The sequence below is a fragment of the Halichoeres trimaculatus genome, unplaced genomic scaffold, assembly GCF_033239565.1.
Source record: "Halichoeres trimaculatus isolate MK-OKI-2021-1 unplaced genomic scaffold, fHalTri1.1 fHalTri1_scaffold_24, whole genome shotgun sequence".
Lineage (NCBI taxonomy): Eukaryota > Metazoa > Chordata > Actinopteri > Labriformes > Labridae > Halichoeres > Halichoeres trimaculatus.
In genome coordinates, this window is record NW_027437202.1 from 9,415,190 (window position 1) to 9,435,782 (window position 20,593).

General features: G+C 54.2%; 1 protein-coding gene and 1 non-coding gene across 21 annotated transcripts; one reads left to right on the top strand and one right to left on the bottom strand.

Annotated features, from left to right (window-relative positions):
• The first annotated feature begins 38 nt into the window (after nucleotides 1–38).
• On the top strand, nucleotides 39–19,768 carry LOC141785823 (CLIP-associating protein 1-A-like). Of its 20 annotated transcripts, XM_074664357.1 has the most exons (42): nucleotides 41–277; nucleotides 560–979; nucleotides 2,244–2,322; nucleotides 2,492–2,595; nucleotides 2,714–2,805; nucleotides 2,894–2,969; nucleotides 3,401–3,498; nucleotides 3,628–3,698; nucleotides 6,393–6,533; nucleotides 6,619–6,695; nucleotides 6,767–6,859; nucleotides 6,943–7,088; nucleotides 7,182–7,317; nucleotides 7,406–7,476; nucleotides 7,569–7,628; nucleotides 8,050–8,127; nucleotides 8,221–8,388; nucleotides 8,493–8,539; nucleotides 8,622–8,813; nucleotides 9,015–9,041; nucleotides 9,399–9,494; nucleotides 9,573–9,761; nucleotides 10,044–10,148; nucleotides 10,419–10,475; nucleotides 11,004–11,101; nucleotides 11,182–11,205; nucleotides 11,576–11,823; nucleotides 11,916–11,979; nucleotides 12,222–12,385; nucleotides 12,474–12,696; nucleotides 12,916–13,011; nucleotides 13,639–13,791; nucleotides 13,870–13,979; nucleotides 14,155–14,277; nucleotides 14,527–14,677; nucleotides 14,756–14,993; nucleotides 15,072–15,125; nucleotides 15,239–15,441; nucleotides 15,528–15,656; nucleotides 15,742–15,948; nucleotides 16,024–16,140; nucleotides 16,938–19,768. In XM_074664357.1, the coding sequence occupies exons 2-42, from the start codon at nucleotides 776–778 to the stop codon at nucleotides 17,019–17,021; spliced, it is 4,893 nt and encodes a 1,630-aa protein (XP_074520458.1). In that variant the 5' UTR covers nucleotides 41–277; nucleotides 560–775; the 3' UTR covers nucleotides 17,022–19,768. The 20 variants fall into 20 exon arrangements, with proteins under 20 accessions (XP_074520462.1, XP_074520457.1, XP_074520456.1 ...); XM_074664355.1 differs by having other exon boundaries at nucleotides 40–277; nucleotides 9,399–9,761; XM_074664362.1 differs by lacking the exon at nucleotides 10,419–10,475.
• Nucleotides 1,737–1,866, bottom strand: LOC141786270 (U4atac minor spliceosomal RNA). The gene has a single exon (XR_012597654.1). It is a non-coding gene; the product is annotated as a U4atac minor spliceosomal RNA (small nuclear RNA).
• Nucleotides 19,769–20,593: the final 825 nt, after the last annotated feature.

The following is a 20,593-nucleotide window of genomic DNA, read 5'->3' on the forward strand; positions in this document are numbered from 1 at the left end:
AACTCCTGGCAAGCTCTACGGCGTCTGCCATGGGACATACATGGTATACTGTGATAATTAATTGTTTTGTCTCCTTTAATGACTATGAATGACTGAGTGGTGTGAACACAGAGAGCTGTGGAGGTTTTATCATGAGTGAAATCTGAAACTCGGACACTTTGAGCTCCTGACGGCGGACACAGGACGAGCTGCGCGCTGAGATGAAGTAACGGGAGTTTGTGGCCGGAGGCTGCGACGACACTTCGGACTTTTCCCGGGGAACGGCTCGGTCCATCCGGTGAGTGGCTCTGTAACCGGTCCCTGAGTTTATTACCGTTTAGTTAAGCCGTTAGAAACAGCTGACTGACCGTAGACCTGACGTTAGTCTGTCCAACAGGCCACCGTAGCTCGGTGGGTCACAGCAGCTTTACTTTCCTAGTAGCTAGTAGCGAGCTAGTGTGCTAACAGGGGAAGCTAACAGCTGAATACACAGTAAATGAGCTGCTTGGTGAACTTGGCTCCTCTCTCCTCTCCTCCTCTCTCCTCCTCTCTCCTCTCCTCCTCTTTTCTGTGGTTACAGGAGGATGAAGCGCTCTGCCCTCAGCTGCCTAACACCACGGACAGCGAGGTGCGCATTTCAGCCCCGTTAGCCTCCCCACAAACACCACGACCGGCTCACAAACAGGGACAGGTCTCCCTCAGCTGGACTCGGGACTGTCAGGGGTTTGGTGCACACATCAAGCAGAGAAAGGCCTGCTGGGAGCCCTCCTGAGTCCTCCTGTCAGCATCAGCAGCCATGGAGGAGGAGCTGGTGAGCATGGACTACCTGCTGGAGCAGGTGATGCAGAAGGACCTGGGGAGGAGGCTCCAGGTGGGACAGGAGACCATTGAGCTCATTCTGGATGAGGGGAAGTCCCAAGACCTGGAACAGGATCAGGGCATGCTGGACAGGATGGTGGATGCTGTGGCCAGCTCCTGGGTCAACTCCAGCAACTTCAAGGTGAGGAGAGGAGTCCTCCACCTCCACCTCCACCTCTCATCCACCATCATGTCATTAACACACTGAGTCTGAGGATGTTTCTGTGTTTTCCTGCTGTCATCCCTCACTGAGCTGCTCTTTGATGCAGGGTTTCATTATGAAGAAAGCTGCAGGTGAAAGTTTACACATTCAGAGGTGGCCTTCACACACTCACACACACACACTGCTTGAAGAGCTGCCTCCTCCTGTTGGTGTGTAACGGGGACGAGGCTCCCTGGCGAGCGTGTGTCAGCGTCGGTGGCGAGGAGCTTAATTTACCCGCTCCATTAGCCCAGTTTCCCTCCCTGTGTGAGCCAATGAGCAGCTTTTTCTGGCGTTCCTGTGCCTCTGAGCTGTGATGGGAGTGTGTGCTGGTTGTAAACCCTTCAGACGTGGGTGTGTGGGTGTGTGGGTGAGTGATGGAGGACAGCGGCTCTGTGCTGGTGGTCTAATGGCTCTTGTTAATTGATTGTGGAGCAGAGCGTGGACGAGCCGGGCTGTAAATTAGCTGATGGTAAACACAGACAGCTTAATGGCTGAGGGTGGACGTGTGTTTACAGCGGGCTGTGAGCTGGACGCCTGTAAGGATTCACACTGACAGCTCAGACTGTAAGCTGCACTCAGGCTCGTTTTGTAATGTTGCTTTCACAGATTCACTTCCTCAGAGTGACCAGCAGAGGGCGACGTGTGCTGACAGGATGTGTTTCTCTTTGTACCGTTTTCCTCTTTCAGTTGAAGAGTTTCCAAAAATTGCACCAGCTCTGAGCGCGAGGCTCAGGTGATGCGAAGGTGTTGTTTCATGGTGTCAGCAGGGAAACTCTCACTAGACGCTCATTGAGCCTCCCAAACCACCCCATGACAAGGAAGGCTAGAGTAAAGGGAGCAGGGCCCTGTCTGTAAGGTCTGGATGTGGTCTTCAGTCATGGTCTAGACCCCGTTTGGAGTCTGACCCCTCAGAGAAACGGATGTTAGACTCTTCTTTCACTTTTTATGCTCCAAACACATCCACATCATTCACTTTCTGTGTTTTAAAATAGAAACTGTTGGTTTGGATGGATTACCCACAATCCTTTGCAGCCCAGCTTCAAATCTATTGCTGTGCTGCTGATCTCAGGCTGTGGTGGTTCCTATTCTGGATTATGGGATTATTCTGTTGACTTTAATCAGATGCTTTGCATCTGTATTTATTTATTTATTTATTTAAAAATATGTTTTTATTTATTTGTTTGTTTGTTTGTTGTGTCAGGTGGTTTTGCTGGGCATGGACATCTTGTCGGCTCTGGTCAGCAGACTGCAGGAGAGGTTCAGGACACAGGTTGGAACAGGTAATCTGTAATTTACCAAATCTCAGATTAAAAACAGAGAAAACACTTTATTAATTTTACAGACTGACCTGAGCTAAGGAGGAAATAAAGATCGCACAAATCAATATGTGTTTACGTCTGTTTAAATGAGAGCTAAGCCTGAAGACGTCTGTGTCTTTGTCCCTCTCAGTTCTGCCCAGCCTGATAGATCGACTGGGAGACGCCAAGGACCAAGTCCGAGACCAGGACCAGGCTCTTCTCCTGAAGATTATGGACCAAGCAGCCAACCCACAGGTGAGCAGCAGCAGACGGTCAGTCTGAGACTCCTCAGACCGTCTCTGGAAACAGATCCAGGGTCCACAGGGGCCCTCTTAAGGACCAGTTTCACCTCCTCCTGCTCTGTGTGTTTCAGTTTGTGTGGGAGCGGATGATGGGCGGCTTCAAACACAAGAACAACCGGACCAGAGAGGGTCTGTGCCTGTGTCTCATCTCTACCCTGAATGTGTGAGTTCAGGAAACACGCGCCGCTCGTCTCATCATCCTCTGCAGAGTTTCCTCTTCATAAAAACTAAATGTGTTTCACTGATTTCAGGTTTGGATCTCAGAGTCTGACGCTCAGTAAAATCGTTCCTCACATCTGTAACCTCCTGGGGGATCCGACCAGTCAGGTGAGGCCTGCTGTTTTCCCTCCAGGTGGATTAGCTGGTCTCAGACTGCCACCTGCTGGTGGAATATGAACACTGCAGTGTAATCCAGATGAATCAGTTTATTTTGGTTGGAATAGACTTTAAAATAATCTGAGACGTGACTGAAGCAGAGACGCAGAGTCTCACAGACCCCTCCCTCCCCTGCTCTGAGTGATGTTTCTCCTGATTGGCCGAAGGGTCCGTCATCGCCGGAGCCACACTTCCTGTGGAGGAAGCTGAGCCCTTGAACTTCCCTTCCTGACCTCTGACTCTCTGCATGTTTGCAGCTTTTATCTTTTCCTGTGTGATGAAGCAGCTTCATGCTGCTGTGTCTGAATAAAACAAAGGAAAAAGACGAGATGCACGTTAAAGAGAGAAGAAGCAGTTTGTGCTGACTGTTTCCTCTCCTGTAGGTGCGTGATGGAGCCATGAACTGCCTGATAGAAATCTACCGCCACGTCGGGGAGCGAGTGAGGATCGACCTGGGGAAGAAGGGTCTGCCTCAGTCACGGTGCGTTCAGGTGCTTCTGTTAGACCCGTTAGGATCAGAGATCTGCCTCTGAGGAAGCTGAAACCAGCCTGAGATGTTTGTTTCCTGTTAGTGCTGATTATCTGCTCCTCCTCTCCTTCCTCCCTTCAGGCTGAACGTCATCTTCAGTAAATTCGATGAAGTTCAGAGGTCAGGGAACATGGTCCTGTCTCCACTCTCAGGTAAGATCATTTAAAGATGTGCAGCGTCATGAGGGTCACTGACAGGAAGTAAAGAGCATGACTGAAAGGGATCAGAAAAACAAGGAAAAACTTTTTAAAAAGTTTTCACTCGAGCAGCCCAGGGCTTTTATTTTGAAGGGCTGGTGTCAGCTGTGCTCCCTGGTCATAAGACCAGTTTGGAGGGGGAGGGAGGGAGGAGCAGTGTAACAGCAGGTCTGTTTCTCCTGCAGTGGATCCTCAGAGGAGCTCCTGAAAGGTAAGTCCGTCCTTTAGACCAGGAGCAGCTTCCTGTTTAGAAACATGTCCGCTGCTCTCTGACGCTGCTCTCTGTGTGAAGTTTTGTGCGGAGGAGTCCTGCTAATTGCTCTGGGATCATGAGTGTGTGCTGAAGCTCTGTGATGCGTGTAATCCCGATGTTGTCCTCGATTATCTCTGAGACCTTTCAGTAATTCCAGTTATTTTCACGCTGACGCTCGGGATGATTGGAGGAATGTGGTTTGAGACACAAACTGTTTGTAGATTCAACAGCTCTCCTCCTCCTCCTCCTCCTCTGAGCGTCTGAACGTCATCCTGCTCCTCTCTGCAGCTTCAGGAGGTCCCGCAGAGACCTGTTGAGAGACGGGGACAGGTACGGGGTTAGGTTGCACACGTGGAAACCTCCTGAATAATGAAGAGTGTGCAGCTTCAGAGACACAGAAAGACAGATCCGGATCAGTCTGACCCTGGAATTGTTTTCTTTACGAGTCGAAGAGAAAGACTTTTCTTCTTCCCTCGTCTCAGGAATAAAGGATCGAGCGGAGCTGACCTCTGCTCTCCTTTCTCTCTGCTCCTCCACGTGACCTCTGGGGTAGACGCCCTGTGTGCTCCCGTGTAACCCGACCCTCCCACCTGTGGTTTGTCCACTCTGCACGCTTGTTAATCTGGTGAGAAAGTCCTGGTGATGTGGATCAGGTCTGTGGGAAGGTTCCTCCTCCTGTTGTTGCAGGTGGAGGTCACGGAGCAGCAGGGTGTGACTGAGCCCTTCAGTCAGATCATCGTTACCTGAGCGGTCAGGTGTGCTGTGGTTTGTTCCTGTGAGGAGTCAGAGACATCAACAGGAAGTGATGTAACACCTGAAATCCTGAATCTCTGAGCTGCTCCCACGCTCCCTCCTCTCACCTCCTTCGCTGTGATTTGCAGCGGGGGGATCACCTGTCAGACTCCATCAGGATCCAGCCCCACAAAGACTGTGAGGCGCTGCCAGGAGGAGAACTTGTGACCCAGCTCCAGGAGGAGGTGCTCAGTCAGTCAGTGTCAGGTTAGTTAGCAGTCAGCGCTCAGTGATGCTCTGAAATGCATCATGGGAAGTGTAGGATCCATTCTCTTAAATGTTTGGATATTTGTAGGGAGAAGTGTTCCTCCATCCCTCCTCCTCCTCCTCCTCCTCCTCCTGAGTCATGATGATGCTGTAGCTGTCACTCAGCTCTGACTCCGCCCACCAGCCCCGCCTCCACCCTCTCTTCTCCTCCCATTGGTCGGCTCCTTCTTCACCCCTCTCCTTCCCTTTCCTCCTCTCCCTCCTTCCTGCTCCTGGCTGCGTGTGTGTGTGTGTGTGTGTATGACTCTGTGTGTGTGTGAGGACGGGGACAGAGAGGAAGATCGAAGCACATGCTCCCTGACAGGGGAGGGAGGAGGCCAGCACGTAGACTCCCCTCCTTCCTTCCTCCCCTCTCATCTCTCCTCAGCAGGCGGGTGGAAAAGATGTGAGAGGAGCAGAGGAGCACCTGACCGTCTGGGCGTCTGTCTGTGCTGCCGGCATGCTGAGGAAACTGGTCTGCAGGCGGATCTGCTCCTGTAAGCTGCTGCAGGGACGGAGGGAGGGTTTGATGGAGGAGGAGGAGGAGGAGGAGGAGGATGCATGGTGTGACGACGGCTGTGAATCCTGCAGGAATGGTGGCGTGTTGGATGTAAACACAGCAGGGTGGAGGTGCTCCCTCGGCATGCTGGGAGCTGTTTGTTGCACGGTGCAGAGGACGTTAGCAGCCGTCTCTGAGCAGAGCTAAGGTCAGCCGGCTGGAGGTGTGTGTGTGTGTGTGTGTGTGCAGCTTCATGTGGAGGGGTTTCCTCCTCAGCTCCGTGACGTTCACGTGTCACTCTCCAGGTGTCAGGCGTGTTTTTCCTCTCACCTTGTGCTGATATTGAAGCGTAGCATCCATGAAAACCTGCAGCCTGACGATGAGTGATGGGCTGGCTGAGTGCCCTGCTCCTGCTGCTCCCAGTCTGTGTGTGTGTGTGTGTGTGTGTGTGTGTGTGAACTGTGAATAATGGAGGAGGATTGATTGCTGGTGGTGCAGATTCCTGTGCTGGAGACTCACGTGGCTCCTGGAGGCGTTTCCTCCTGGCTGGGCCTCCTTTGTTGTGGATGAATTCCCTCAGGAGGCTCTGGGTCTGGACCTCCTGGTGAGGTGTCTGCGTGTCCTCTGAGGTGTGTGTTTGCTGTGTGTCGCCTCCTCCTGGCTCCTGGTGGTGAACACTGGTCTGATTGTTCGCGTCCAGTGTCTGTTGAGTTGCTGATGGAGGAATGTGAGTAATGTCCTCCCGGGTCCAGCAGGACTCCTCCTGCCGGCTGCTCCACATTGCTGAGTTTTCTGAAGACCTGTTGTTGTTGTTGTGGGGGCGTGGCCTGAGCCCTCTTCTCTCCTCCTCTTCTTCCAGATAAGAACTTTGAAGATGACGACTCAGTGGACGGCGGCCGCTCCTCGTCCTCGTCCAAAGCAGCTTCTCTGTCCGGGAGGAAGGCAGTGAGCATGGGGTCGTTTCGCCGCCCTGGCTCCGCCTCCAGCTCCAAGTCTGCAGGTCAGATGATGAAGTGTAACGCTCCTGATGGTTTGTGGAGCTGCAGACTCACAGCCTGACTCTGTCTTTGTGTTTGATGCTGCAGGGAGGGACGGGTCAGGGGCCGGAGCCGTGGACGAGGAGGACTTCATCCAGGCCTTCGAGGACGTCCCTGCGGTCCAGGTACAGAGAGACGCTCTAAGACCTGTCAGGATGTCTCCTCACCTCCTTAACCTCCTTCTCTCCTTCCTCAGATCTACTCCAACAGGGAGGTGGAGGAGGCCATGACCAAGATCAGGGACGTGCTGTCAGACGATAAGAGGGACTGGGAGCTGAGGGTGGCGGCGGTAAGACCTCCTGACCTCCTGATCTCTGTGTGTGTGTGAGGTGAACTCTGTGGCGCTGACGGTTTCTCCTCCTCCTCCTACAGCTGAAGAAGGTGCGTTCGCTGCTCTTGGCCGGCGCTGCAGAGTTCGACGGGTTTCCTCAGCAGCTGCGTCTCATGGAGGCTGCGTTCAAGCTGTCCGCCAAAGACCTGCGCTCCCAGGTGGTGAGGGAGGCCTGCATCACTCTGGGGTACGTCTAAGGATGGCGTGAAAGCGTGTTCAACGCGTTTTGAAGGTGTGTTGTTTCTCACCTCAGAGTCCTGTGTCTCTGCTCTCCCATCAGTCACCTGTCTTCAGTTTTGGGCGGCCGCTTCGACCACGCCGCCGAGGCCATCATGCCCATCCTCCTCAACCTGGTCCCTAACAGTGCCAAAGTCATGGCCACCTCGGGCATGGCCGCCATCCGTCTCATCCTCAGGGTACGGCTCCTCTTTAACGTTTTCACAGATACAGGATCAGATTGTTGGATCAGGTCTGACCCCAGTCTGTGTCTCTGTGATCCTGCAGCACACACACTTCCCTCGGCTCATCCCCATCATCACCAGCAACTGCAGCTCCAAGTCTGTGGCCGTCAGGAGGTGAGAGGAGGACGCGGTTGTGACTTCAGTTTTCTTTGTGTGAATGTTTATGGATGTGAAATATTTTCTGTGTTTTAATCTGTTTTAATCAGACGCTGCTTTGAGTTCCTGGACCTGATGCTGCAGGAGTGGCAGACCAGCGCCTTGGAGAGGTGAGGAAGATGAAGATTAAACTTTTTATTCCTGGTTTTTAAACTTCCAGCTCTGAAACTAAAAGCTGATGTTCGAGGAGAGCAGTTTCTCGGTGACGGTGACACCGGCAGGCTCACTACCTCCTCAGGTAACATGACCCCGGCAGAGCGGGAGCTGCCTCAGCAGTTTCCATGGCGATGCCAGGGCGAGGGGAGGGGAGGGGGTTTCTCTGTGGTTCTGCTTCCTGCTGCAGCCGCCAGAGAGAAACCTGAGCTTTCCCTCGCCGCCAGGGGAGCGCTCTGGTTCTTATCGATCCGCCACTCAGAGTGTGTGTGTGTGTCTTTCTGCTTTAAACACACCAAGCAGCTCCAGATCAGACTGTGACTCATACAGGAGGTCAAAGGTCGCCTGCAGACCTAACGTGCTCTCTCCTCCTCTCAGACATGGAGCGGTTTTGATGGAGACCATAAAGAAAGGAGTTCATGACGCAGACGCTGAGGCTCGCTCTGTGGCCAGGAAGTAAGTCTCACACACACACACACACACACACACACACACACGGGTCAAACTGACGAGGACAGACCTAACCGCCACCTCGCCGCCCTCCTGCAGGTGTTACTGGGGTTTCCACGGTCACTTCCGTCGGGAGGCGGAGCAGCTCTTCCAGGGCCTGGAGTCGTCCTATCAGAAAGCTCTGCAGGCTCACCTGAGGAGCGGCGACAGCCTGATGTCGCTGCCCGCCTCAGACCGCTCCTCCTCCTCCTCACAGGAGAGCCTCAAGTGAGCCTCCTCCTCCTCTCTGCTCCATGGGATCATGGGAAATAACTCCACGCTGTTGATTTAGCATCTTTCTGACTTGGCGTTCTCGCTCTCTGTCTCCACAGCCGACCCGTGTCAGTGAAGTGCAGCTTTGGGAGCAGCTCCACCAGATGTAAGACGCCGCAGAGCTCTGCGTTGGTTTGTGAACGTTAGGAAATAAAGACGTTAACTCAGGGTTTGATGTTTGTCTCCAGCTAAAGCTGCTCACACCAGGACACCCGCCGCCTCCTCTCCTGGCTCCCTCCAGCGCTCCCGCAGCGACGTGGACGTCAACGCGGCAGCTACCGCCACTGCCCGAACGAGGATGCCCGCTGTGCCCTCAGCTGTGACAGCGACACCCTTCAGCTCAGCTTCAGCTCTCCCACCGGGGTCCTACGCTTCACTGGGTGAGACACACCTCTGTACACCTGTGACCCTGAGCCCAGGGGTCTGATGCTCCCCCTCTGTCTTTAAACATGTCTGAATCCTTCAGAGTCAGGATGATCCGTCCTGTCAGTCTCTGCCCCCCCTCTTTATCTAGCCTTTGTGCAGCCTAACCCCTGACCCCTGACCCTTGTTGTGTCCCCTCTGGCCCTCCTTCCTGTCAGACGGCTCGTGGTCTGTGAGCGCAGACGGTAAGCTGTGTGTGTGTGTGTGTGTGTGTGTGTCTGTGATGGACTGTCTCTGCATGGACGTCCCCGCATGGTGTCCTGTGAGTGGTCTGCTGCACTGAGGACCAGTCTGTGTCGTAGCAGCAGGAGAGCAGCTGAGTCCTGGAGGAGCTGGGGGACTCTGTGGGACTCTGGGGGACTCTGTGGGACTCTGGGGGACTCTGGGGGACAGATAAAACTCCCTGTTTCATGTTTCCCTCTCACTTCCTGTCGTCTGATGACTTCACTGTCTGCATGTCGACTCTGTAACAAACTCCAGGTTTTGAAATGTGGAGCGTCTGTCTCTCATTGACTCACCGTCAGCGTCTCCTGTCCCTGAAGGTCGAGTCCGGACCAGGAGGACCAGCTCAGGGAGCAGCCCGTGCGTCACAGACAGCCGGGGGAGGAGCCGGGGGAAGGTGGTCTCCCAGTCTCAACGTGAGCCGCTTTCTGATCTAGTTCTGGTTTTTGAGACCCTGAAGTCCGACCTCTTCACTGACCCCCCTCTGTCTTCAGCTGGCAGTAGATCGGGCTCTCCAGGCCGGCTGCTGAGCTCCACATACGGACGAATCCCCCGGCCGACCATGGGCACCGCCGCCGCCGCAGCCAGCAGCACCTCCTCCAGCCTGGCAGACAAGAGCCGGCCCCGGGGCCACCGCAGCCAGGGCTGCAGCCGGGAGACCAGCCCCACCAGATCAGGAGCAGGTAAGGAGGCGTAGATGGAGTCACCTCCTGCAGGAGGAGGTTTTAGGGGGCACACCCCGTGAAAACCAGCACCACTAACCTGAACCCAGCTCCTCCCTGATTTCTGATTTCTCCTCCTGACTAACCGTCTCTGAGAAGCTCCATGTGTGTCCACGTCTGGCTCAGTGTGCTACAAGCTAAACTCTGCCTCCTTGCGCTGCTGTCTGTCTCTGTCTCTGTCTCTCTGTCTGTCTCTGTCTCTGTCTCTGTCTCTGTCTCTGTCTCTGTCTCACGCGTCTCCAGCCCGCAGCAGAATCCCCAGACCCAGCATGAGTCAGGGCTGTAGCCGCGAAACCAGTCGCGAGAGCAGCCGAGACACCAGCCCTGCCAGGGGTTTCTCCCCCCTGGGTGAGTACCACTGAAGTCCCCAAACCTCCTCTGTGTGTCCCAGAGCTCAGCAGGAGGGAGGAGTGAAGGAGGTCAGGGTAGGGATGGATGGATGTGGATCAGTCAGGTTTAATAAAACACGTGGATGTTTAGAGTTAGCGTTAGCATCTGTGTTTGTTGTGTCTGATTCTTCAGTCTCCTCCTCCTCTAACCTCCTCCTGACAAACTGAGCGTAGAGGAGACAAACCTCCTCTCTGACGTCTCTGTCTCTAACTGTCCGTCCTCCTCCAGCCACGCGGCGTCACTCCCGCTCCACCAGCGCCCTGTCCTCTGCAGAGTGTTACTCAGGTGATCACAGAGGTCTCCTCAGGAGGCTCGGCTCAGTCTGACAGATAAACACTCAGACACGTCGCACAGAAGGAGGAGGAGGAGGAGTTATTATCTGTCTGACTGACTGAAGCCTCCCTGCATGGTCAGATAGATAGAGAGAGCAGTGCTCCATCACAGGCTGAACATGTGCATCACTCACCACCAGGGGGCAGCACCAGACCTCATCCTGCTCTTCACAATTCTGCAGTCAGGCTGATAGAGGAGGGATATTTCTGTGCTCTCATGTTAAAAACATAAACCAAAGGTTGTGAATTGTGAAGATTCATTTTTTTTGCAGCTTCTGAGTTTGATCCTCATGTTTTTCTGTTTGCATCCACCTCTGCACTCCTCCATGTTAGGTTAAAGTTTGTGTTTCTGCTCCTCATCCTCAGACGTCTGTTTCAGCTTCTTGGCTCTTTTCTTTGGCCTGGCTCTGGCTCTTTACGTTTCATCCTGAGGACTTTTAATCCTGTGTGATAACCCGCTGCTCTCCTCCTGCTCCCTCAGACCGTCTGTCTCATCAGGCGCGCATCTCAGCCTCCGTCAACGCCATGAAGATCCTGAACACAGGCACCGACGTGGAGGCTGCTGTGGCCGATGCTCTGGTAAGAATGAGACGAAGTGAAGCTGCTTTTTATGTCCGTCCACAAACCAGCAAATTTACTTCTGGCTCTGTTTGCTTCAGCTCTTAGGAGACTCCAGGAGTAAGGTACAGAAACCTCATCGTTATCAGGCGTGGTCTGTGTCTGCATGCAGAGCATGAGCGTTTCTCTCTGAGTCTTTTTCTGAAACATGAGAGAAAGTGAAAGAGACTGAGGGTCAGCATGTGCAGCTTCTTCCAGGACGCTCGTTAGAGTTGAAAGTCCTGATTTCCTGATCATGTTTCTGATAACAAACCTGCTAACGTGATCCTGGGAGAGGAAAGCTGTGACCCAGGCGTGTGTGTGTGTGTGAGTGTGTGTGACCTCTCCATCCCTCTGACCTGCATGTCTGAGCCTGTAGCTGCACGTTCGGCCTCCTCGGTTATAATCTGACAGATCAGATCCTCCTCGTCTCTAACCATAACGTCTCCTGCTCAGCGGAGACCGGTGAGGCGGCGCTTCGAGTCCCCGGGGATGTACTCCGATGACGACGCCAACAGCGACGCCTCCAGCGCCTGCTCCGAGCGCTCATACAGCTCACGCAACGGAGGCATGGCGCCGCACTACCTGCGCCAGACGGAGGACGTGGCCGAGGTGCTGAACCACTGCGCCAGCGCCAACTGGTCCGAGAGGAAGGAGGGGCTGCTGGGACTGCAGAACCTGCTCAAGAGCCAGAGGATGCTGAGGTGGGTTTGAGGAGAGTCCTCTGGTTCTGGTTCTGGTTGAGTCCAGGTGGAGGTGACTGAGGACTAACATGTCTGCTCCCTCTCTCCGTCAGCCGGGTGGAGCTGAAGCGGCTCTGTGAGATCTTCACCAGGATGTTTGCAGACCCTCACAGCAAGGTGAGACCAGCATGACCCCAGAGACCACCTCAGAGTCTGATCCTGCTCTCAGGACTAACCCCACCTGCTGACCTCACTAACTGACTGTTTCTGTGTTGCATGGCTCCTGGCTGCTGGCTCTGGACTCTAACAAACACCAGAGAGTAAGTGTCGGCTCACCTGACCCCACGCCGCCTGTGTGCGTCCCCCAGCAGCAGCGAGCGTTAAAGCCGCCGTGACTAACGCCGTGTGTCTCCTCCCAGGTGTTCAGCATGTTCCTGGAGACTCTGGTGGACTTCATCCTGCTGCACAGGGACGACCTGCAGGACTGGCTCTTCGTCCTGCTCACCCAGCTGCTGAAGAAGATGGGGGCCGACCTGCTGGGCTCGGTCCAGGCCAAAGTCCAGAAGGCCCTGGACGTCACCAGGTCAGCAGGGCTGTGTGTCTGTGGCTCAGTGTGTGTGTGTGTTAACGAGGTGACCCCTCTGAGCGTGTGTGTGTGTGTCCTCCTGCAGAGAGTCCTTCCCTCACGAGCAGCAGTTCAACATCCTGATGCGCTTCATCGTGGACCAGACGCAGACGCCAAACCTCAAGGTCAAGGTGGCCATCCTGCGCTACATCGAGGCGCTGGCTCGCCAGATGGACCCGGCCGACTTCGTCAACTCCAGTGAGACCCGCCTCGCCGTCTCTCGCATCATCACCTGGACCACCGAGCCCAAAAGCTCCGACGTCCGCAAGGTAAGAGGAGAACAGGCTCAGTCCAGCTCCCCTCAGACCTCCTCAGACCTCCTCAGACCTCCTCAGACCTCCTCAGACCTCCTCAGACCTCCTCAGACCTCCTCCCTCTCTCAGTTCTGCTCCTTTGTTTTCAGTTCAGTTTCTCTTTGTTTCATTTTTTTCTTTCTACTTTTTGTTTTTGTTTTCCCACTCCACATTTCTCGCCCACCGCGCCCCTAGACCCTTCAAAACTGGGCGGGGGAGGACTTCTCAGGCCGAGCCAGCACCGTGGCCTCTCTGCCTGGGGAGGGCAACGTGGAGGAGAGGTGCAAGCAGGTAGAAAGTCCACCGACCAGCATGACCGCAGTGTGTCACCTGCGCTAACAGCCTGAGAGAAACAGCCTGACAGAAACAGCCTGACAGAAACAGCCTGACAGAAACAGCCTGACAGAAACAGCCTGACAGAAACAGCCTGACAGAAACATCCTGACAGAAACAGCCTGACAGAAACAGCCTGACACAAACAGCCTGACACAAACAGCCTGACACAAACAGCCTGACAGAAACAGCCTGACAGAAACAGCCTGACAGAAACAGCCTGACACAAACAGCCTGACAGAAACAGCCTGACAGAAACAGCCTGGGGGTGATCAGGGAGCAGAGACCGCTCTGTTTGAGCTGCAGGGTGCATGATGGAGGGGGCGGGGCTCTAACCTCAGACTAACCAATCAGACGTGAGCGTGTGCTTTAACTCCTGACCCTGAGCCTCTCTCTGCTCGTACCGTCTGTCAGGAAACACTCCTCCACGCTGACTTTTTGTTTGGATGTGACAGACGAGCAGCATGTTACTTTACTTCCTCTTTCTCATTAATCTGTGAAGAAAAGCTGTTGATTGGTGTGTGTGTGTGTGTGTGTGTGTGTGTGTGTGTGTGTGTGTGTGTGTGTGTGTGTGTGTGTGTGCAGGCCGCCCAGGTGGTGCTCATCGCCCTCTTTGAGCTCAACACCCCCGAGTTCACCATGCTGCTGGGGGCTCTGCCCAAAACCTTCCAGGACGGGACCACCAAGCTGCTGCACAACCACCTGAGGCACACCAGCGCCAGCAGCGGCGTCGGCATGGTAACGCCCTGACTCCACCCACTGTTCCTCTGTGTGTGTCAGCGTCAGCGTCACGTCCTCTGTGTCTCTGTTCCTCAGGCGTCTCCCGGGAACGCCGCGGCCGGACGGCCCCCGCCCCGACAGCCCGGCAGCCGCAGCAGCCCGCTCACCTCCCCCACCAACTGCTCCCACGGGGGGCTGTCTCCCAGGTAGCCCCGCCTCTGAGTCTTTGTTTCTACTGAGTTGACATCCTCACCCCAGCTCCAGCAGCTGCTCCGTCAGCCTCCAGCCGCTGAGCTAACTCTGACTGACCACAGCTTCTCTCTCTCTCACTCCTCCTCCTCTCCTCCTCTCCTCCTCTCCTCCTCCCCCGGCTGGGTGCAGTCGTCTTTGGGGTTGGAGCGCAGACGGCCTTTCCAAGTTCCCTCCTCCACCCTTCCCCTCCCCTCTTCCTCCACCCGCTGCCCACTCCTCCCTCAAGGCAGTGCGGCGGGCTTACTCCCCCAGGTAACCCCTCCCCTCTGATCCTCATCCTCCTCCTCACCCTGCTCCTCCTCATCCTCCTCATCCTCCTCATCCTTGTGAGCACGTTTACAGCCTGTCTGATCTGACCTCACTGTGACCTCACGTGACCTCACGGTGACCTCACGGTGACCTCACGTCTCGGCTCTCATCCCTGTCTGTCTCCATCGTCTCTGTGCTCTCTGAGCTGCTGGTCTCCCTCACTCACCTCCTCCTGCGTCTCCTCTCTTGCAGCAGCATGCTGGAGTACGACAGTGAGAACCTGAACTCGGAGGAGATCTACAGCTCGCTGCGCGGCGTCACAGAGGCCATCCAGAACTTCAGCTTCCGCAGCCAGGAGGACCTGATGGAGCCGCTGAGACGAGACGGGAAGAGAGACGGCATGGTGAGCCTCCTCCTGCTCCTCCTGCAGCAGTAACACACCCCTCACAGGTGGTAACAGCAGTGTTTCCTGTCGTTGCAGTCCGGGGTCGGCGCGTCCTCAGACCCAGACCCCAGACTCGGCGTGGATGTGGTTGGAGGAGGACGCACGGCTCTGGATAATAAGACGTCTCTGCTGAACACGCCGTCTCCTCGCTCCTTCTCGGGGCCGCGCTTCAGAGACTACAACCCCTACAACTACACGGACAGCATCAGCACGCTGGACAAAGCCGCCCTGAAGGAGGCGCTGTACGAGGACGCCGTGGAGCAGCTGAGGGACGGTGAGGGTGCAGACAGAGGAGAGATGACTGTGTGCACTTTGACCTTCCTGTCCTCTAACGGACTCTCTGTCTCTGCAGGATCCCGACAGGAGTGTGTGGAAAACAAGATCCTGAACCCCAAGAACTTCCCAGGTAGACCTGGTCTCTGTGACACGCTGAGTCCCAGTCTGATGGTTTCTGTCCTGCTCTGGTTTCAGACCCTCACAAACGAGTCTCTGTGTCTCTGTGTCTCTGTCGTCCTGCAGCGGGCCCCGCAGAGCAGCTGGAGCTGGTGGGGGGGCTGCTGAAGGAGCTCTCCCAGGGCCAGGCGGGGGAGCGCGGCCCTGAGGAGCGCCGGGGGACCCTGCTGGAGCTGCTGAAGGTGGCCCGAGAGGACAGCCTGGTGGTCTGGGAGGAGCACTTTAAGACCATGCTGCTGCTGCTCCTGGAGACGCTGGGGGACAAAGACGTGAGGACAAAACCAGGGAGACCACATCGCTACAGACTCTGAGGGTAAGACCGTCTAACCAGTCTCCGTCCCTGTCTCTGTCTCAGCACACGATCCGGGCTCTGTCCCTGCGGGTCCTGAAGGAGATCCTGAGGAACCAGCCGGCCCGCTTCAAGAACTACGCTGAGCTGACCATCATGAAGACCCTGGAGGCCCACAAAGACTCCCACAAAGAGGTGAGCGTCCTCTGGTGGACTCTGAGGTCTGGGTCCTGATATAACCCTGCTGTGGCTGAAGAGGGTCTCACTCTGACCCCTACAGGTGGTGCGTGCTGCGGAGGAGGCGGCGTCCACTCTGGCGGGCTCCATCCACCCCGAGCAGTGCATCAAGGTCCTCTGTCCCATCGTGCAGACGGCGGACTACCCCATCAACCTCGCCGCCATCAAGATGCAGACCAGAGCCATCGAGCGCATCGCCAAGGAGCCGCTGCACCACCTGCTGTCTGACATCATCCCTGGACTCCTGCAGGTGAGGAGCTCCTCCACTCACAGGGAGGCCCCAGGTGCTGGTTTCAGGTCTGACTGAGCGCGCTCTGCTCCACAGGGCTACGACAACACGGAGAGCAGCGTGAGGAAGGCCAGCGTCTTCTGCCTGGTCGCCATCTACTCCGTCATCGGGGAGGAGCTGAAGCCGTACCTGGCTCAGCTGACCGGCAGCAAGGTACGCTCTCAGGGGCCAGTCTTTCATGGGTCAGTCAGTCTCTCAGGGCCAGATTCTCAGGGGTCAGTCTCTCAGGGGTCAGACTCTCAGGGGTCAGTCTCTCAGGGGTCAGTCTCTCAGGGGTCAGACTCTCAGGGGTCAGACTCTCAGGGCCAGACTCTCAGGGCCAGACTCTCAGGGCCAGACTCTCAGGGGTCAGACTCTCAGGGGTCAGACTCTCGGGGGTCAGACTCTCAGGGGTCAGTCTCTCAGGGGTCAGACAGTCTCTCAGGGGTCAGTCTCTCAAGGGTCAGACTCTCAGGGGTCAGTCAGTCTCTCAGGGGTCAGTCTCTCAGGGGTCAGTCTCTCAAGGGTCAGACTCTCAGGGGTCAGTCAGTCTCTCAGGGGTCAGACTCTCAGGGGTCAGTCTCTCAGGGGTCAGACTCTCAGGGGTCAGTCTCTCAAGGGTCAGACTCTCAGGGGTCAGTCAGTCTCTCAGGGGTCAGTCTCTCAGGGGTCAGACTCTCAGGGGTCAGTCTCTCAGGGGTCAGTCTCTCAGGGGTCAGACTCTCAGGGGTCAGACTCTCAGGGCCAGACTCTCAGGGCCAGACTCTCAGGGGTCAGTCTCTCAAGGGTCAGACTCTCAGGGGTCAGTCAGTCTCTCAGGGGTCAGTCTCTCAGGGGTCAGTCTCTCAAGGGTCAGACTCTCAGGGGTCAGTCAGTCTCTCAGGGGTCAGACTCTCAAGGGTCAGACTCTCAGGGGTCAGTCAGTCTCTCAGGGGCCAGTCTCTAACCCCCCTCCTGTGTCTCTCCTGCAGATGAAGCTGCTCAACCTCTACATCAAGAGGGCCCAGACCTCCACCAGCAACAGCAGCAGCTCCTCTGACATCTCCTCCTACTAACTCCTCCTCCTCCTCAGACTTAAACCTCCTCATTCCTTCAGCCCATCGCTGATCTGAGACCAGGGTCTCATGCAGTCTGTGGGACCAGGCTGAAAGCCCAAATCCTCCTCTTCCAAAACTATGATTCCTGTGTCAGCTCTTCATCCTCCTCATCCTCTCCTGGTCTTTAGGCTCAGCTGTTTGATTTAGACTTCTGTAGTCGTGAGCCTTAAACCTCCACCTCTATCAGGGTTGATGGAGACGTTGTGGTCCCTCAGACCGTTTGTAGATCTCCTTCCCTGTGGTCTGGACCCTTTGAGGAGATGAGGAGGAGGAGGAGAGCTGTGCTGGGCTGAGGACCAACCTGTGGCTGTCAGTTTCCTGTGCCGTCCCAACCTTTAATCCTCGTCTTTAGCTTCTGTTGCTGGGACACATCAGACCTTACCGTACGCTGAATGTAAAGAGCTCTGACAGGATGTGGATCTCACCTGTCCTCCTTCCTAACTACTGCCTCATTCAACCTGGTGGATCAGTCCTGAAGGCGTAGGAATGTGTGTCGCCCTGAACACGGAGCGCTGAGAGCGGCTGATTGAAGGCGCCGTCTGAGGGTTGGCTTTAAAACTAAAGAGCGATGTGTGTTTACTGCTGAAGGACCCGTCGTCATGGGAACGAGTGTGAGCTTCAAAATGTGAAAACAGACTCCTCGGTTAGACAGGAAGTGATCATTTGGCTGGCCAATGATTGAAGCAGTGAGCGCGAGGAGCCAGCAGCTGATCTGTGTTTTCAGACCAACAGGAGAGGACTGATCTCTGCAGCACTCATCACGTTAATCAGACACCTGAAGCAGGTAAAACGTGCTCCTTAGAGACCAACCTGTAGGAAAACGTGCACAGTAAATAATAACAGACCCAGCCTGCAGACATGCCTTGACTCTCATGAATGTAGTCTCTGCAGCTGGCTGTGAAACAGTCTCCTCTCCAAACCAAGAATCAAAGACCTGAACCGGGACCAAATCCTTCAGGAGAGAAACTTTAAACCTGCTATTCAGAGACGTGTGTGTCTCTGAGGGGGTTTAATTTGTGATTTAGTGAAAAACAATCAAACGTTGAATGTTTGCAGACGTGTTCAGACACTGAACTGATGAGTGCTGCGCTGAGATCAGCTGTTTGTGTCAAACCCAGAGCCTGAAGGCCCCTCAGCTGAGGAGGGAGACGTTTTAAAACAGACAAATGAAGTTTCACTCCAGCTCAGTCTGAACTGGGAGTTCATGGGTTGAGTTGTGTTTCCAGTGGAGGCTGCTGGGGTTTGTAGTTTTATTCCCATATTTACTGTAGTGTATTTATATTCTGTTACATTCTGAAGGTCACGTAGAGGTCACACAGAGTCTCAACCTGCTTCGTTGGTCTGCTGACAAACGTGTTGACGCTGCGTCCTGGTTTTAAAGAGACGGTCTGACGAGGACACGCTGGTCTGAATGTAGTCCCTCTGAGACCCAATGTGAAATATTTAAAGCAAAGAGCTTCAGCCTGACTCAGACTGACAATCTGAATGATGAGGGGGTTCAAAGCCAGCGCCAGAGGCTCGGCGCCGCTCCGAGGACGGTGTGACGGGGACGTTTGATCCTCAGACTTTAGCAATAATCTCTCAGAAACGTCAAAGCACTGTACATCACTTCCTGTTCCTCCTCTGACGCTCGCTGGTCAGTGTACAGAAGTTAGTGTGAAGTTTATGATCAAATATTACTGCTGCTTATCCCATACTAACACACGCGCCTCATCACGCCAGCACACGTACTGTATCAGCTCAGAGGGGGGGGCGCGGTGACTGATGAAGAACCACACCCCCTGACTGCACACGTCAGAGCATGAAGGCCTCTGATTGGTTAAACGAGGGCTGCAGAGGACTCTGGGTCCTGTTAGAGCCACGCTTCAGCATCTTGGGAAAAGCACTTTAGTGGATGTGAAGGAGAAGCTGTGATCACACAGAGCTGCAGCCTGTTAGCTTAGCATAGGAACAGGAAACAGCTAACCTGGGTTTTTATGGAGTATGGGGACAGCAGACTCATGAGGTCTGACAGTTTGACACCAGAGGGGGGTGTATCTGTGTAAATGTGCTCGTGCAGAGAGGTTTCCCAGGCTGTTGGAGGCGGTCTTTAGCGGACTGAGAGCCCCAGAATGTGAAGGGTGCTGAGTCTGAGGACTCCCAGGCCTTACCTGATCCGTTACCACTCAGACTGTTAAATTTGATGCTCTCTGACTCTGGACTGAATGTTTCTGTCTGACCCAGTGTGAGCCTGCTGACGTCCAGGGGCTCAGAGTCACTTCCCTTTACTTTTTGTACAGTGTGGTCTTAAACCACAGCTCGTGAAGTGCGTCTCAGCAGGGCGTCTGCGGCTGCGTGGCCCAAACTAAAACTCTGAATGAAAACTCTGACGGAGAGAGCGTGGTCCTCTTGATTTCCTGACTGTGTGCCTTTGGGTAAAGATTTCTGGCAATACTAACCTTTACTAACACCTCCCTGCTCCTGGAGGTGGACTCCTGTGAGAACCAAACGTCCTGTGGAGAGGAAGACGAGCTGTAAATAAGCTTCAGGGAGGTCTTTCCCGGTCCACCCACTCCAGTGCATGGCTCCTGTTTGTTTCTGTCGCTGCTCCCTCTGGTTTGATGCTCTGCAGTATTTATGTTTGGTTCCCTGTGTATGACTGTATATATTTACCTGTTTGGTTCTCTTTCACCTGTGATAGACTTTGCAGAACTTGAAATAAACTATCAGACTTCTACTCCTGCTGTTTGTCCTGGTGTTTTAATGCTCTTTAACTGAATTATTATTGTTTCTAATTGAATATCTGTGACTCGCTGCAGGTCTGTGTGTGCTGAGTGTTTTATTTATATCATTTTTAATAATTCAAAAGTAAATTATGAAATAAACCCTTCATTAAATAAACACAAATAAAAAATAATACATTAATTTAAATTAATTAATTGTTATATTTACAAAACATCATCTTTTTACAGCTTTTTTTTTGTTTGCGGCTCTTTATACAACTTCATTTCCCATGAGCACTCGCGCGCGGCGCCACAGTCCATTCTCCACAGGTGTAGCCAACAGACGTGATTGGTTCGGTCATTTCCGGTCACCGACAGACGCCGTAGAAAGTGACGGTAAACAGTGTTATACCGGGAGGAATTAAATGAATGATGTTGTTTAAAAAAAGCTTCAGGTGAAACCGGAATAAAAACATGAGCGTAGCGAAGCGAAAGGACAAAAAGAAACTGCGTTTATAAGCTAGCAGTTAGCATTTAGCGGCTACACAGTGACGGAAGAAAACCGCCGAGTGGCGCCATTGGACCAGAAACGGCTCAGCTCCGAGTAACCCCGCTCCGTCTGCTGCCGGCGATAAAAACAGACACAGTCAGTCCCTTCTGTTGTTTAATGTGATAAAATAAAAATAATTTTAATGTTTTATTATTTTAATGTTTATTTTTAATTATAACCTGAGATAAAGTTACATTAAATGTGTTAAACTTCCGGGCAGCTGCGGCGCTCGGCAGCTCTGTGGGAATCAAACCGGTGACTTCTGCTGCTGTTTTCAG

Excerpts from the sequence above, each read along its gene's own strand:
- LOC141785823 (XM_074664355.1), top strand. The coding sequence starts at position 776 with ATGGAGGAGGAGCTGGTGAGCATGGACTACCTGCTGGAGCAGGTGATG. Across the intron at positions 11,824-11,915 it reads AAGAGCCAGAGGATGCTGAG|CCGGGTGGAGCTGAAGCGGC; the intron begins GTGGGTTTGAGG and ends TCTCTCCGTCAG. Across the intron at positions 14,994-15,071 it reads CGTGGAGCAGCTGAGGGACG|GATCCCGACAGGAGTGTGTG; the intron begins GTGAGGGTGCAG and ends CTGTCTCTGCAG.